The following is a 13,683-nucleotide window of genomic DNA, read 5'->3' as shown; positions in this document are numbered from 1 at the left end:
TAAACAATAAAGATTACTCAGCTACCTCTTTGCCTAACCCAGAATTGACAAAGCCTGGGATATAAAAACTTATCTAGGAGTTCCTGTCGTGGCGCAGTGGTTAACGAATCTGACTAGGAACCATGAGGTTGCAGGTTCGGTCCCTGCCCTGGATCAGTGGGTTAACGATCTGGCGTTGCCGTGAGCTGTGGTGTAGGTTGCAGACGCGGCTCAGATCCTGTGTTGCTGTGGCTCTGGCGTAGGCTGGTGGCTACGGCTCCGATTAGACCCCTAGCCTGGGAACCTCCATATGCCACAGGAGCGGCCCAAGAAATAGCAAAAAAAGACCAAAACAAAAAAACCAAAAAAACAAACTTATCTAAAAAGGTTCCACAACTTCTAAATCAGATGTAGAAGTTTTAATTAATTCTGTGTTAGCAGTCACAGAGCACTTTTTTTTTTTTTTTTTTTTGAGAATGTGATCATAACTGTGAGGGGAGGTGGGACAGGCAGCAGTAAGAAAGAGGTTTAATGAGCTTATCTTTTTTTTCTTTTCTTTTCTTTTTTTTTTGTCTTTTTAAGGCTGCTCCTGCAGCATATGGAGGAGCTGTAGCTGCCAGTCTACACCACAGCCAAAGCAACGCCAGATCCGAGCCACGTCTGCGACCTACACCACACTCATTGCAACGCCAGATCCCCACCCCACTGGGCGAGGCCAGGGATCAAACCCGAAACCTCGTGGTTCCTAGTCAGACTTGTTTCCACTTCGCCATGACGGGAACTCAGATTTAATGAGCTTGTAATCAGCACAGTGTTCTAAGACTTTGCTGGCTTGAGCCCTAATACGTAAGGATTCTTGTTGAATTAGTCTCAGAATACCAGTGCTTTCCTTTTCTTCTCAGACATTCGCGGAAACGCTGGGAAAACTTTATCCATAGTGAGAACAGACACCTCGTCAGCCCTGAGGCCCTAGATCTTCTGGACAAACTTCTGCGATATGACCATCAACAGAGACTGACCGCCAAAGAGGCCATGGAGCACCCATACTTCTGTGAGTCTCCAGGGGCCTGATTTGTCAGAGAAATTCTTCTACCCTTTATCTTAGAGGCTGGTTGAGAGAATTCTGAGTATCTGGATGAATCATCCTTGGTATTTGGCCTCATTAGTTCTAGACTATTGAAACAACCCTGCAAAGGTGTTTGCTTATTCACCACTGGAGCTCCCTTGAGTCTGGTCTGTTGGACTGTAGCCTGTGACTCTGAGTTGATAGATCGCAAGTATCTAAAATTTTGTTTTCAAATATGTACATTTGTGTGGAAACCTATTCAGAGATTCCCCCCACCCCCACCAATAAAACATGATTTGGAGTTCCCACTGTGGTCTGGTGGGTTAAGAACCAGACTGCAGCAGCTCAGGTTGCTGCAGAGTTACATGTTTGATCCCAGCCTGACACAGTGGGTTAAAGGATCCAGCGTTGCTGCAGCTGTGGATTGGATTCAGTCCGTGGCCTGGGAATTTCCATATGCCACAGGTGCAGCCATTTTAAAAAACAACCAAAAAACAAATGATTTGTTGAAAGTAATAAGGTGATCATAGTGTATTTTTTAAGGAGGAAATAAGTAAGTACAAGGAGTTTGAGGAAAGGAAGGACCTTACTAAAATCCCAAGTTACCCACCTCTCAGGTCTCACCTTGAAGTATGTGTGTATATTCACTTTATGTGGCTGCTTATTGGTCTTCATGTCTATGGTCTCCCCGCCCCCGGTAAAGTATGTCCCGGACTTTGATTATAGACAGTGCAAAATGCAAGGTCATTTAGTCCAGTGACAGAGGAGACTTTGTAAGGGCGGTTGAGTGACATGTCTCAGTTTTCTCTCTGTTGCTTGACCAAGACACTATCTTCCTTTCTCCCTTTTCTCCTCTCTGGAGATTAACTAAATCTTGCCCAAAGAATACATGACTCTGTGATGTTGAGCCTGCTGGTCCGTAAGCATAAGAGGACAGCAAATGTTGGAGTTCCTGTCATGGCTCAGCGATAACGAACCCAACTACTATCCATGAGGATGCGGGTACGATCCCTGGCCTCGCTCAGTGGGTTAAGGATCTGGCATTGCCATGAGCTGTGGCATAGACCAGCAGCTACAGCTCTGATTTGACCCCTAGCCTAGGAATTTCCATATGTAAATGTAAATAGTCCTACCAGTCATTCTTCCAGGCCTCAGACAAGTGGAAATGGATGTCCTCTGTCCAGAATCTGTCATGAAAAGCTATTTTTACCCTCTGAGTTGGATTGAATTAAGGACACTGGTGTTTATATTATGTAAATCATGACCTGTCTCCTTTTTCGAACACATTTTATATTTCTGTAAAAGAATTTTTATACTATTGCTTAAAATGGATAGATCTTCTCATGTCTCCTACCCTTTCCTCCCAAGTATTCATAATTGCACATGCTTTGAAGTTGGGGGTTGGATATGATGTTAGTATTCAAGGAGAATAATAAATAAAATTTGTAGGAGTTCCCACTGTGGCACAGCAGGAGCGGGGTGCCTCTGGAGCACTGGGACACAGGTTTGATCCCTAGCCCAACACAGTGGTTTAAGGATCCGGCATTGCCACAGCCGTGGCATAGGTTGTAACTGCAGCCCGAATCTGATCCCTGGCCCGGAAGCTCCATGTACATGGGGCAGCCAAAAGAGTAGACAAAAAAGAAAATGAGTAGACATTTTGAATGTGTTTCTGTGCTCCTTTTCTCTGAGTCTCAGCAGTTGAACTTGCACTCTGGGGAAGCATACGAGCTGACTGTATTTCCCCTGATCATTTCTCAGTGTCTGTGATTGGCGCCCTGTCTCTCTCTCCCTGTAGAGGAGGGTGGGTCTGTCCTGATGTTCTCCCCCGCACTGAGCTGCCAGGCGTCTGCTGACTGAACTCCTGTTTTCTTTCAGACCCTGTGGTGAAGGAGCAGTCCCAGCCTTGTGCAGATAATGCTGTACTTTCCAGTGGTCTCACGGCGGCCCGATGAAGACTGGAAAGCGACGGGTAATGCGGCATTGATGCTTGCCAATAAAACCAACCAACCAAACACAAACCTTGAAGGAAAACTACAGTGTGATAAAAGAAATTCTAGCCATTCCTTCTAAACGCAAAGAAGAGTAAAGACCTAAAAGTCTGTCAAAAAGAAAGAAACTCCCCAGTACTAGTCTGCAGGGAGCTGCCGTGCGGCAGCCTGTCGATGCACATAGTTGAGGATCTGAGGAGACGCTCCCTTTGGAATGCATGGGAGATGAGAGACTCGGAGTTGTTGTTCATTTACTTTACTTAACAGAAGACCACTGTTGAATTAACCCGTTCAGTCAACAAGCTCTGAATATCTGACTTCCTATCTATTCCACTGTGGTCTGGGTTTCCTTTGGTGAGATTCAGGCTCAAGTTCTAGCAAAATGTCAGCAGTCTGTACTGACACACCAGCCTCATTTACAAAAAGGAGAAACTAAAACAGTGACAGTATTTTTTTTTAAGCTCTTTTACAAATTCATGTTTTATGTATTTTTTTATGACATGAGCTCTCTAAGAAATGTACCTCATCCCTGCAGTTTTCTTCTAAGTGTTTTCATTTGTGAGCAAACTGCAGTCACTCTCACAGGAGTCCCCTTGGATGTCAGGAGGCAGCACTTTAAGCCTTGTGACACCAGACAGGTCCATCTGTCTCATCAAAGTTGGAGACTAAGTGCATAACTCAGAGCTCACTGTAACCTTCGTTGATTTGCCTAACCATAAAATCTTGTTGCTCTTTTTTTCATATAGCTTTTTTTTCTTTCTTCAGCCTCTTAAGGAAAACTTCATTTCCCAGCACAACCCTGTGTGTGCATCTATTTAAATGCATGTCTTTGAAACAAAGACTGTGTTCACAGCCATAACTAAAGCTGGAAAGTCAGGCTTCAGGGAGGTCAGGGAGGGAGAAAAAGACATCCTATTAGAATTTATTCAGGAAAGACTATTGGGTGAGAAAAAAAAATACTCCTCTCCTACCCTCCCATCCTGTACCCCTTTCTATCCCCATGAAAAACAATTTCCCACTGTAATCAGGATTATCTGTGTATTTAAGCTCTGATAGGTAACATGCGAATGTGTTGGCACAGATAAGTCTTTCTCATGTGCAGGGACTAGAGTTGTGTGGGCAGGGCCACCCACTACCCCAAGGCTAACATCCAAGGGGCTTAGAGAGGGATTGGAGCTCCTGGGGTGAATATCAGAGCTTGGGGCCCATTGTGCTAGCCTTGACATTAGCAAAAGAAGCTGGGTTTTGTCTAAGAAGATAAAAAGTAGGGCTGATTTCCCTCTGGGAACTTGTCATCCACACGGTTTGCACGCAGTCCCCTGACCCCAGCTGCAGAGCCCCCCCCCCCTCCCCCAGCTGTGGGGACCTCAACACACCTAGGCTGCAGCTCAAGGTGTCTGCCACCACATCACACTTTAGAATTTCTTTATTAAATATTTAATAATGCCGTACATTTTTATAAGGTTAGATTGTTTGTTTGAAAACATCTGTTTAACATTCCATGTTCCAATAAAATCATATTGGTATTGGTAGCAGGTCCTATCTCTAAGTGTAGGTTTTATATTTGTCATTTGGTTGATGGGAACTTAAAATAAAACTCTTACTATAGGGTTGAGCTTGTAGAGTAAAATAAGATCCCAAAGCCAGGAAATGCATTCAGTTAGGTTCTCATACCAGTGCTACCTGCCTGCATCGCACATTCTGTATGTTAATGTGTACATTTGTTCTACCTGAAAATCAAAAGACACAACAGGAGCTCTTGGCCAAACCTGTATTGATATGGCAGGCAGCAAAACTCAGTGTTTTGGATTATCAGAAGCCTTCTTAATGTGCCCTTCCAGGCAACACCGAACTGTTGGTTATTATTTATCAGGGAGATGTGCCACTGTGTGTCTTTCCTGCCCCACCCATCTCCTCCTCCATCACCCGTTCCCTCCTCTCACCTTCTTTTTTGAAGTCACCTATCTGGACCAGGCAGAAGGAGCCTAATGGATGGTCCTGGTGAAGCAGTAATCCTGTTTCTTTCTCTTGGGTCCCCCAGAGGCAATAAAAGCATCTGAAGGAGAAGAGTCAGGTGACTGACCTCTGCCTCTCTCCTCCAGTTACATGATCTAGTGGATGCAAACACAGCTAACCTCCCTGTCCTTGGGTTCTCTGGCTGAAGCTTGGCAAAGGAGTAATTCTTCCTTTTTATGCATACAGTTTACCTTTCCGCCACCTGTATACTTTTTACCTCTCTTCATGCCTTAGACATACGGCATAACTAAGTTTAAAATGCCCACTCCTTTCTGAGTCTGGTCTTGACATCCAGCTTCTGGCTGACTGACTATGGATGGTTCTTTCCCAGACTGAGCTGAGTCGTCCAGACCGTTCCTCTTTTACCATCTCCAGAACCATTCTGTGTCCAGATGGACCTCGCCCTCCTGAGGTTTTAGAGTATTTACCTGGGTTAGGAGGCGGTCTTGGAGAGTTCCAATAGAGGGATAAGCGCGTACATGCATGTGCGTGCGTGAGTCTGGTCTTAAGTGTACGTAGACAAAGCTATGGTAGATTTACCTGCTCAGTATCCTTTTTGGTTAGCGTATTTCTAAAATTCATCTCAGTGATTTTCGTTAGACATTTCGTTTGCTTCATTACCTTGTAACAGGTTAAAAGTGCCTATGATAAGGACTTATTTCCTAAAGAAAAGCAAAAAAAGGTGGGGAACAGGGTAGTGTTACACTGTCATCTCAGGTACTGCCTGTGTTCAGGAACATAGACCTGGTGTGGTGAGAACAAAAGGTTCCTGTGCCAAATACAGATCCACGTATCATTGGTCATTGGCCACAAATGAACATAACAGCAAGGGTTTGCTCCAGCTGAGCAGTCCCACGGCGAGAGCAGAACTGATGAAGTGCTAATGTTTTCATCAGGTTTGCCTGCAGTTCACTCTCCCGGGGATCTGTCTGCTGGCCTGCCCCATCCCATCCCATCCCTGCAGTAGGTGACCAGGTGGGAGAGGCCAGTGAGTGTATCACGCAGCCCAAGCATCCCCAGGTCTGACCCGTTAGAGGAGCACGGTGCCAGTTCTGTGAGGCACGTGAACCTCAGTCTGCTGGGTCTCCTAACAGATGTTGTCCAGCACGTCAGTACTTAATGAGGCTCAAGGCATGTGTATTCCCTTGCAGAGCAGGAAGGTACCCTCAAACTGATGAGAGGAGGCCGAAGAGCTTGTAATCCCTGGGAGCCGGGAGAGAAGATGGGAGAGGGGGCTGTTAAAATAGTATATCTTGAGGAGGGAACATGACTTCTTGAGGGGAGAAAGCAAGGAGCGGGGAGGCACAAAGTTCAAGTTCTGGAACATGTCCTGAGGTGGGCACTGCCCCTGGGATTGGTTCCAGAGGGACTGCATGGTGGTGCTCTCAAGGCAGATGCTGAGTCCCAGAGAGAGCCCGCAGCCGTGGGTCTCAGTCTGCGCCTACTCAGGGAAATGACTTCGCTTCTCCCAGGTGCTGCTTTGATGAGGATGGAAGCAAAATTATTTTGGGACACAAACAATTGGAAAATTTTTTGTATATGCATTGAAATGTATCTGAGAGAGCCCTGGTGACAGTTTTCTTTAATGCCAGTTCAGATTAGTGATTCATTTAGGAACCTGTGTTATTGCACAAGCACTCACAGGAAAAAAAGCAACCTTCCCTCCTACAAATTAATAGGAGTGGATGGTAAGTGATCAGTCAAGGCCATTGAGATATAAACCCCAAAGCAAAAGCAGGGTCCACATGAGCACACAAGAAGCCAAAGTTTGTCCACGAGCTTAATATAGCTGAGTAATATCTTGCCTTTAAAAGCTAACCCCAGGGTGGGGATGAGGGGATGGTAGATGGCGAGGAAACATCTGGCTAAGAAAACCAGTAATAACGTATGCTTTGGAGCTGTATGGATGTGTCAGTGAAAATGACCCCAACCAGGTATTGTAGAGGCTGGGGAAGGTGATGTGATGGAATTATACAGGTGATGCATACTTTTGTGTGGAGACTCAACAATGTGCTACAAATGTGATACTTAATCCTGAACTGCATGTAATGGGGATTGTTTAAAAAAAAAAATTTCAATGAATCAATAAATTAACAGTTTTTCACTTGCTGGCTTTTCTTGCTGTAAATCGTAACTAAGAGTTTGGGTCAGAAATCTTGACACCCAGTGGAAAGCTTGGATAAATCTTCAAGAACCATGGAGCCGACTGTTTCCTTCTGTTTGCAGAAAAGCAACACTGCCTGGGTCGTGATCCTTTACTTATGACTGCTTCAGATACAGTTGGCCACCTCTTTGTATCACTGGATGACCTATGTATGATTTATGTGCTGCTGCCCTTAGAGGAAAGAAAGATGCCATGTTTAATCCTGTTTTCATAAATAAAAATGTTGATAATCACCAGCCTTCCCAAGTGGGAGATGAGCCACTGCCAAGAGGACCGTAAACTTGTATTTCCTGTCTCTTGGGGGAGAGGAGGGGTAAACCTTGAACTTCAAAGATGTGTGGGTGGGTTGTTGCAGTTAATCACCTTGGTGTGAAGACTTCCCTTAAGCAGAAATGGTGGGGCTGGGGCGGGGTGGCAGGGATTGTTCTGTGTCTGGGTACTTGCTTGTGAATTGTACCACTCAGAACTTGCTGCTTGGGATTGACCATTTCATTGCATGACTTTAACCTTTATGGCAGAGCGTCCTGCACTTAAGAAAACCCACCTGCAGGCCCATTCCTGGGAACTTAAGCGGGCACACGCTGTTGTTTAGCAGATGGTAGTGTCTTTCATTAGTACACTTGCTTCTCACTTGGCAGTCATGCGCTGAAGAGTCATTTCTTTCTTAACTGTGCATCATGCAGCCTTCCTTCAGGACTAAGCAATAGAACCCTTTACCTAGAGAAAGTTTGGGTCATGAAATGTTTCTGTGTGACAGCTTCACAGGCACATAGTCCCTTCTGACGATGCTTTAATGCTGTTCTGAGATGCTGCTTCTAGAACTCTGCTGGCATCTTGCGACTCACTGGACTGTGCTGGACATGGAAGGAGAAATGAGGTTTTCAGGCCATGCCAGACAGCCTCTTCCAGGGGAGAATTTAAAGTGTTTGCACTCCCTTGGCGAATTTTATTAGTGAACTGGGCCCTTTCCTTGTGTAAATAAGGTCATCTGATTCTTGGTCCCAAGATGTCCTCAATAAATTGGGGCAGGTCAGATATAGGGATCTGGAGTTGGACTGCTGACCTTATAGCTTGGTTTGCACAGAATGGTCAAGAGTCTCTGGTGCTTCTAGAGCATCCTGGACCCTAGAGAAGAGGAGGGACTTGGTCAAAGAAAGGCCCGGACAAAGACTGCCTCTGTAAGTGGCGGTCAGAAGAGGAAGGAAAAGGGTACTGTTTGAAACTGGAGATCCTAAAGTCACTCCTTACCTGGTTCTCCACGAAGTGCCCTAGGAAAGATGGGCTTGCATCCCAGCACTCCCCAGGAGAAGGGCGCGCACGCCAGCGGAGGCCTGTCCTCACTGCAGGTCAGATTGATTAATGCCGTCTTTCCCCTCCTCCCGTCTCTCTCCCCAGGTCTGTTGCGGTTCCTCCCACTTTTCCATAAGCAGAACGAGAACCAAATCAAACGTCTTAACGTGTGTAGAGCGATCACGTTCCGTGAGCAGACACAAAACGGTGGCAGGTTTGGCGAGCGCGAACTAGACCCACCGAAGGGCAGCCCACCACCGTATATCAAACCTCACTTCCGAATGTAAAAGGTTCACACGCCCTTGGCTTCCTGTTGACTTCCTCCTGACCCAGAAAGCATGGGAAATGTGAAGGGTATGCAAAAATGGTTGTTGGTTACTGTTGCTCCCTGGTGGCCCGGCTCGTCCGTGGCGGCCTGTTTCTCCAACAGATCACGTTAACTTGCCGACCACAGACTCCGCAGTGGGGCTCGGGGCGAATATGGCATGAGGGGCGGTTACATATTATAATTTTCAAAGTATATATTATTGAATAAAAAGTTTTAAAAGAAATGTATGGAGAGTTTTCAGTGTGGAAGGGGCCATTCAGTGAGACCTGTAGCCACAGGACTGAGCAAGATAGAAGAACTTTTGTGCCAGGTTCTAGCAGAGGAAAGAGGGCCAGTCCCAGAAGTGAGGAGGGCGGTTTCAAGGATGCTTCTGGCGGGATGCGTAGAAGAGGTACGTGAAACCAACCGTCCTGGCAGGGGGCGCAGCAGGTGATTCAAATAGACTTGAAGCCAGAGCTTGCCTAGAGCACATGCATCTTCCTGGACCCTCCTTCCAAAGCAGGTGAGTCACCCAGCCGTTTAGGTGTCACCTCCAGTGAACTCAGGGAGCTGCCTTAGTCCCTTCTCTGCTTTCCTTTTGTTCGTGGCACTGTATTCCATCCCTCCTCCCAATCCTGCCCCCTCCATACACGCACACCTCCTTCCAAAAGCATCTCACTTTGAAGGCTGGTTGAGTCTGCTGCCCCGAGACCGGGAAGGGGGCGGGTCTTGTTGTAGAGCACCCTGAGGATCCCATAAACTGGGAAGCAGCCCATTCAAGGGTGAAAGAGGGAGGGATAGAAGCACCAGGTATATCTGTTAAGTGAGGAAATGGACCTGTTTTACAAATGAGCTTCCCTGGCTCCCTCAGTCCTCCCCTCCCAGCCCAGCTGTGTGACAGGGAGATGCAAGCATCGGCCTTGGCCTGTGTCCTCCCACCGCCTTAGAGCACAGAAGCAGTGGGCAAACCCTGATGCTCAGACGGCTGGATGGGCACCAGCTAGTTCTCCGCAAAAGCCTCGTGGTCTGCACAACCTCCCTCTTCTTCTGTCTTCTCTGCTGCTTGTCCTGAACAGGTGACTATGTGGATGCTCAGTTTTTGAAGCAGAGGCCCCTCAGGGCCGCCGCAGCATCAGCGTTCCCTGGAGCAGCTCCTGTCATATCCAAGCAGCTCCTCAGAGGTGGGAGCTCAACACTGTTCCTGCCCCGGACATCAGCAAGCAAGGGCCCACAGGCCTACCACCAGCTGACTTTGTAAGGCCAACAGGACACCAGATGGACTTGGTACTTTCCAACTCCAGCACTGGCCTCATGTTCTCAGGTGGTCACGGTCTCACGAGGCCCCCCTTTGTTTTTCGTCCATGCCTGTGGCATGCAGGAGTCCCCAGGCAAGGGATCTAACCTGTGCCACAGCAGTGACAACACCAAATCCTTACCCTCTATGCCACCAGGGAACTCCATCATGGGACCCTTTTTTGACTCAATGCTCTGTGAACTTCTGTTGGTCTCTCACATCTCTGAGACAGCATCTCAAAACTTTGTTTTGATGAGCACATCCTGGAAACTACTACAAAGGTCCTCGCATGTGCGTATCAATCTACATGGCATGGTATCACCTTGTTGACCTGCTGGTGTTGGCGGTCCTACCAGAGCCTGGGCCTGGGAGTTCTTCAGATGCTATGCAGAACTTAAAGGCTAGCTTTATCCAATTTCCTGTCTCAACCAGTAGGAAAGTCTTATTTTTCAGAAACCTCTCAAACAAGATAATCTTGATTTTTGTGGATCACTACAGTTGGGTGAAGTGCTCTGCTATAGAAAGAAGGGAAAGAGGTTATTCTGACTTCGAGAGAAGGGAACAAGGAACCTACTCACCTAAGAACGGTCTGAAGCTTATCCACAAGGTGCTTGGACATTCAGAACATCAGTTTACATCTTTCAGTAGTCCTGCTTGTGCTTGGGGTGTTTAAAGTAATATTTATTGACCTTTCCTGATTACCAAAGTAATATATGCTCATGATAAAAAAATTCAAATGTTACATAAAAGTAAATAATGAACGTCTCTGCCAACCACATACCCACACATACAAAAACGCTTTCCTCCCTTGGAAGTAAACACAAATTTGGCATGCATCTTTCAGGTTTTTTTCCCTGTGCATTTACTAACATTTTTTAATTACAAATTTTAATATAAAATATACATTTTAATAAAAGTATTTTTATTTTACAGAACTATAATCAAATTATACATTATTTTTCTGCAACTTGTGCTTTCACTTGGGAAAATTTTACTGTTAACATGTACAGATAAACCTCATCCTTTTCGTGGCTGCGTAGTATTCCATTGTGTGGTGTACCACAATTGAAGCAATCCTTTATGGATAGACTCTTACCAGTACTATTACCAGTATTGCTGCGATGAACAAATTTGTGTGTACATTTTTATATAGTCTGTATATTTGTAAATCTTAAAAAAATAATTTTTGTGCCATGTAGCTTTCTCTCTCTCTCTTTTTTTTTTTTGGCAAGAGTATTGTTATAATTCAGAGAAAGCAGTTTTCCATTCACCTCTCTCATTTGTGTAGGTTGGCGTGGTGATGCCTTTAGCCATGAAAGTCTTGTAGTGCTCTGAATTCTGAGGACATTAAAAAAAATTTTTTTTTTTTTGGCTGCTCCTGTAGCATATGAAGCTCCTGGGCCAGGGGTGGAATCTGTGCCACAGCTGTGACCTATGCCACAGCTGCAGGAACACTCGATCCTTAACTCACTGGTTGGTCCAGAGCAACGTCTCATGATTTAAATTTGCATTTTCTGGAGTTCCCACTGTGGCTCAAAAGGATCTGCAGAGTCTCTGCAGCACCAGGATGCAGATTCGATCTCCAACACAGTGGGCTAAAGGATCTGGCATTGCTGCAGCTTCGGCATAGGTAGCAACTGTGGCTGTTATCTGATCCCTGGCTGGGGAAGTCCATATGCCATGAGGCGACCAAAAAAGAAAAAGAAAAAAACTTGCATTTTTCTAATGACCAGGTATGGTGAGCATCTTTTCATATGCTTATTGGTCACTTGAATATTTTATTTTTCAAAATTGGGTTTACTATAGTTTGTTTTTGTTTTTTCCACATGCGGAAGTTCCTGGGCCAGGGATGGAGCCATAACTGTAAACAGAGCCACAGCAGTGACAATGTTGGATCCTTAACCCAATGAGCCACCAGGGAAATCCATACTTTTTCTTATTAATTTGTGGGAATTCTTTATATATTCTGGATAAAAGGGTTTTTTTGGTGTGATATATGTATTGCAAACACTTTCTTCCAGATTGTGGTATGCTTTTTCACTTTCCTAATGGTTGCCTCAACCCCCCCCCCCCCCGCCAACTTTTTGGCCATTCCCGAGCCATGCAGGATTTCCCAGGCCAGGGGTCAGACCCACGCCGCAGCTGCGGCGACACTGGATCCTTAACCCGATGCATCACAAGGGAACTTCTCTAGAGTTGCCTTTTAATTAATAGACTTTTAAAATTATAATGATGTCCAATTTATCTCTATTTTCTTTTATGTTAGTACACTTTGTGTCCTATTTAAGAAATTCTTGACTACCTCAAGATCTTAAAGATATTTCTAAGTTTGGGTTTTTTTTTAAGTAAGACCTTATTTTTTGGGAGCAATTTTAGATTCAGAGAAAAATTGAGGAGAAAGTACACATTTCCTATAATCCCCTACCCCCACACATGCAAGGCCTCACCCATTATCCACATCCCCGACTAGAGAGGTACATGTCTTATAATGACCTACATTGATGCATAATAATTACATAAAGTCCATTGTTTATATTAGGGTTCGCTCTTTGTGTTGTATATTCTATCAGTTTGGACAAATGTCCTAAAATCCTCTGTGCTCTACCTATTCATTTTTTCTCACCTCCTCACCCTTGGCAAGCACTAATCTTTTTACTGACCCCATGCCTTTTCCAGAATTCATATAGTAAAAATCATAGAGTATGCAGTGTTATTGGCTTCTTTCACTTAGTAATTTGCGTTTTAAGTTGTCCTCATCATTTCATGGCTTAGTAGCTCATTTATTTTTACTAAATAACATTCCAGTCTCTGGGTGTACCAGTTTATTTATCTGTGCATCTTTTGAGGGACATCTTTGTTGCGTACACGTTTTGGCAATTGCGAATAAGCCTGTAATAAACATCTGTGTACAAGTTTTGTGTGGGCATAAGTTCTCAACTCCTTTGAGTAAATACAAAGGAGTGGGATTGCTGAAACCTATGGTAAATGATCCAAAAATAACAGCTTCATACAAAAAAGTTTTGACTTTCTACTGCAGTCAGATTATATTTTCCCCTCTATATCTGGAAATTCTGGTTGGATTGTTCATGTCATTGCCACAAGGATTAAATGATTTAATAAAGGCTAAAGCACTTAGTATAGTGCCTGACATGTAATAAATGCTCAATTGATATTAGCTCTTATTAATTGTTACAGTGATGAAGTTAGCTGCAAACTACTTTTCTGTCAGCCACATAAAACCAGCACAGGCCTGAGCAAGAGTATGATATCCAAGCAAATGCTCAATGAGTGATTGGTTTCCAACACCCGGGATTTCTTCCACACTTGAAATAGCATAGCTTATTTTATGTTTTTTAAAAAAAACATTCTAGAGTTCCCATTGTGGCTCAGTGGGTTGAGAACCCAATGTAGTCTCCAAAAGGATGCGGGTTGGATCCCTGGCCTTGCTCAGTGTGTTAAGGACCTGGCATTACAAGTTGCAGATGTGGCTGAGATCCAGTGTTGCTGTGGCTATGGCATAGGCCTGCAGCTGCAGCTCCGATTCGACCCACTTCCTTATGCCACAGGTGAGGCATA

At 45.0% G+C, this 13,683-nt stretch overlaps 1 protein-coding gene across 2 annotated transcripts in view; it reads left to right on the top strand.

The window, feature by feature from the left end:
• CSNK2A2 (casein kinase 2 alpha 2) overlaps positions 1 to 9,057 on the top strand; it is a 42,569-nt gene extending 33,512 nt beyond the window's left edge. The window contains exons 10-12 of one of the 2 annotated variants that reach the window (XM_047789304.1): positions 882 to 1,030; positions 2,924 to 3,017; positions 8,612 to 9,057. In XM_047789304.1, coding sequence (XP_047645260.1) covers positions 882 to 1,030; positions 2,924 to 3,000 — 226 coding nt within the window. In that variant the 3' untranslated portion in view covers positions 3,001 to 3,017; positions 8,612 to 9,057. Of the gene's footprint in view, positions 1 to 881; positions 1,031 to 2,923; positions 3,018 to 7,278 lie in introns of both variants that reach the window. The other variant, XM_047789305.1, reaches the window with a different exon arrangement.
• The last annotated feature ends 4,626 nt before the right edge of the window (positions 9,058 to 13,683 follow it).

The sequence above is a fragment of the Phacochoerus africanus genome, chromosome 8, assembly GCF_016906955.1.
Source record: "Phacochoerus africanus isolate WHEZ1 chromosome 8, ROS_Pafr_v1, whole genome shotgun sequence".
In the NCBI taxonomy this organism is placed as follows: Eukaryota; Metazoa; Chordata; class Mammalia; order Artiodactyla; family Suidae; genus Phacochoerus; species Phacochoerus africanus.
The sequence above is the reverse complement of the archived record's forward strand: the minus strand, read 5'-3'. Positions and strand labels throughout refer to the sequence as shown.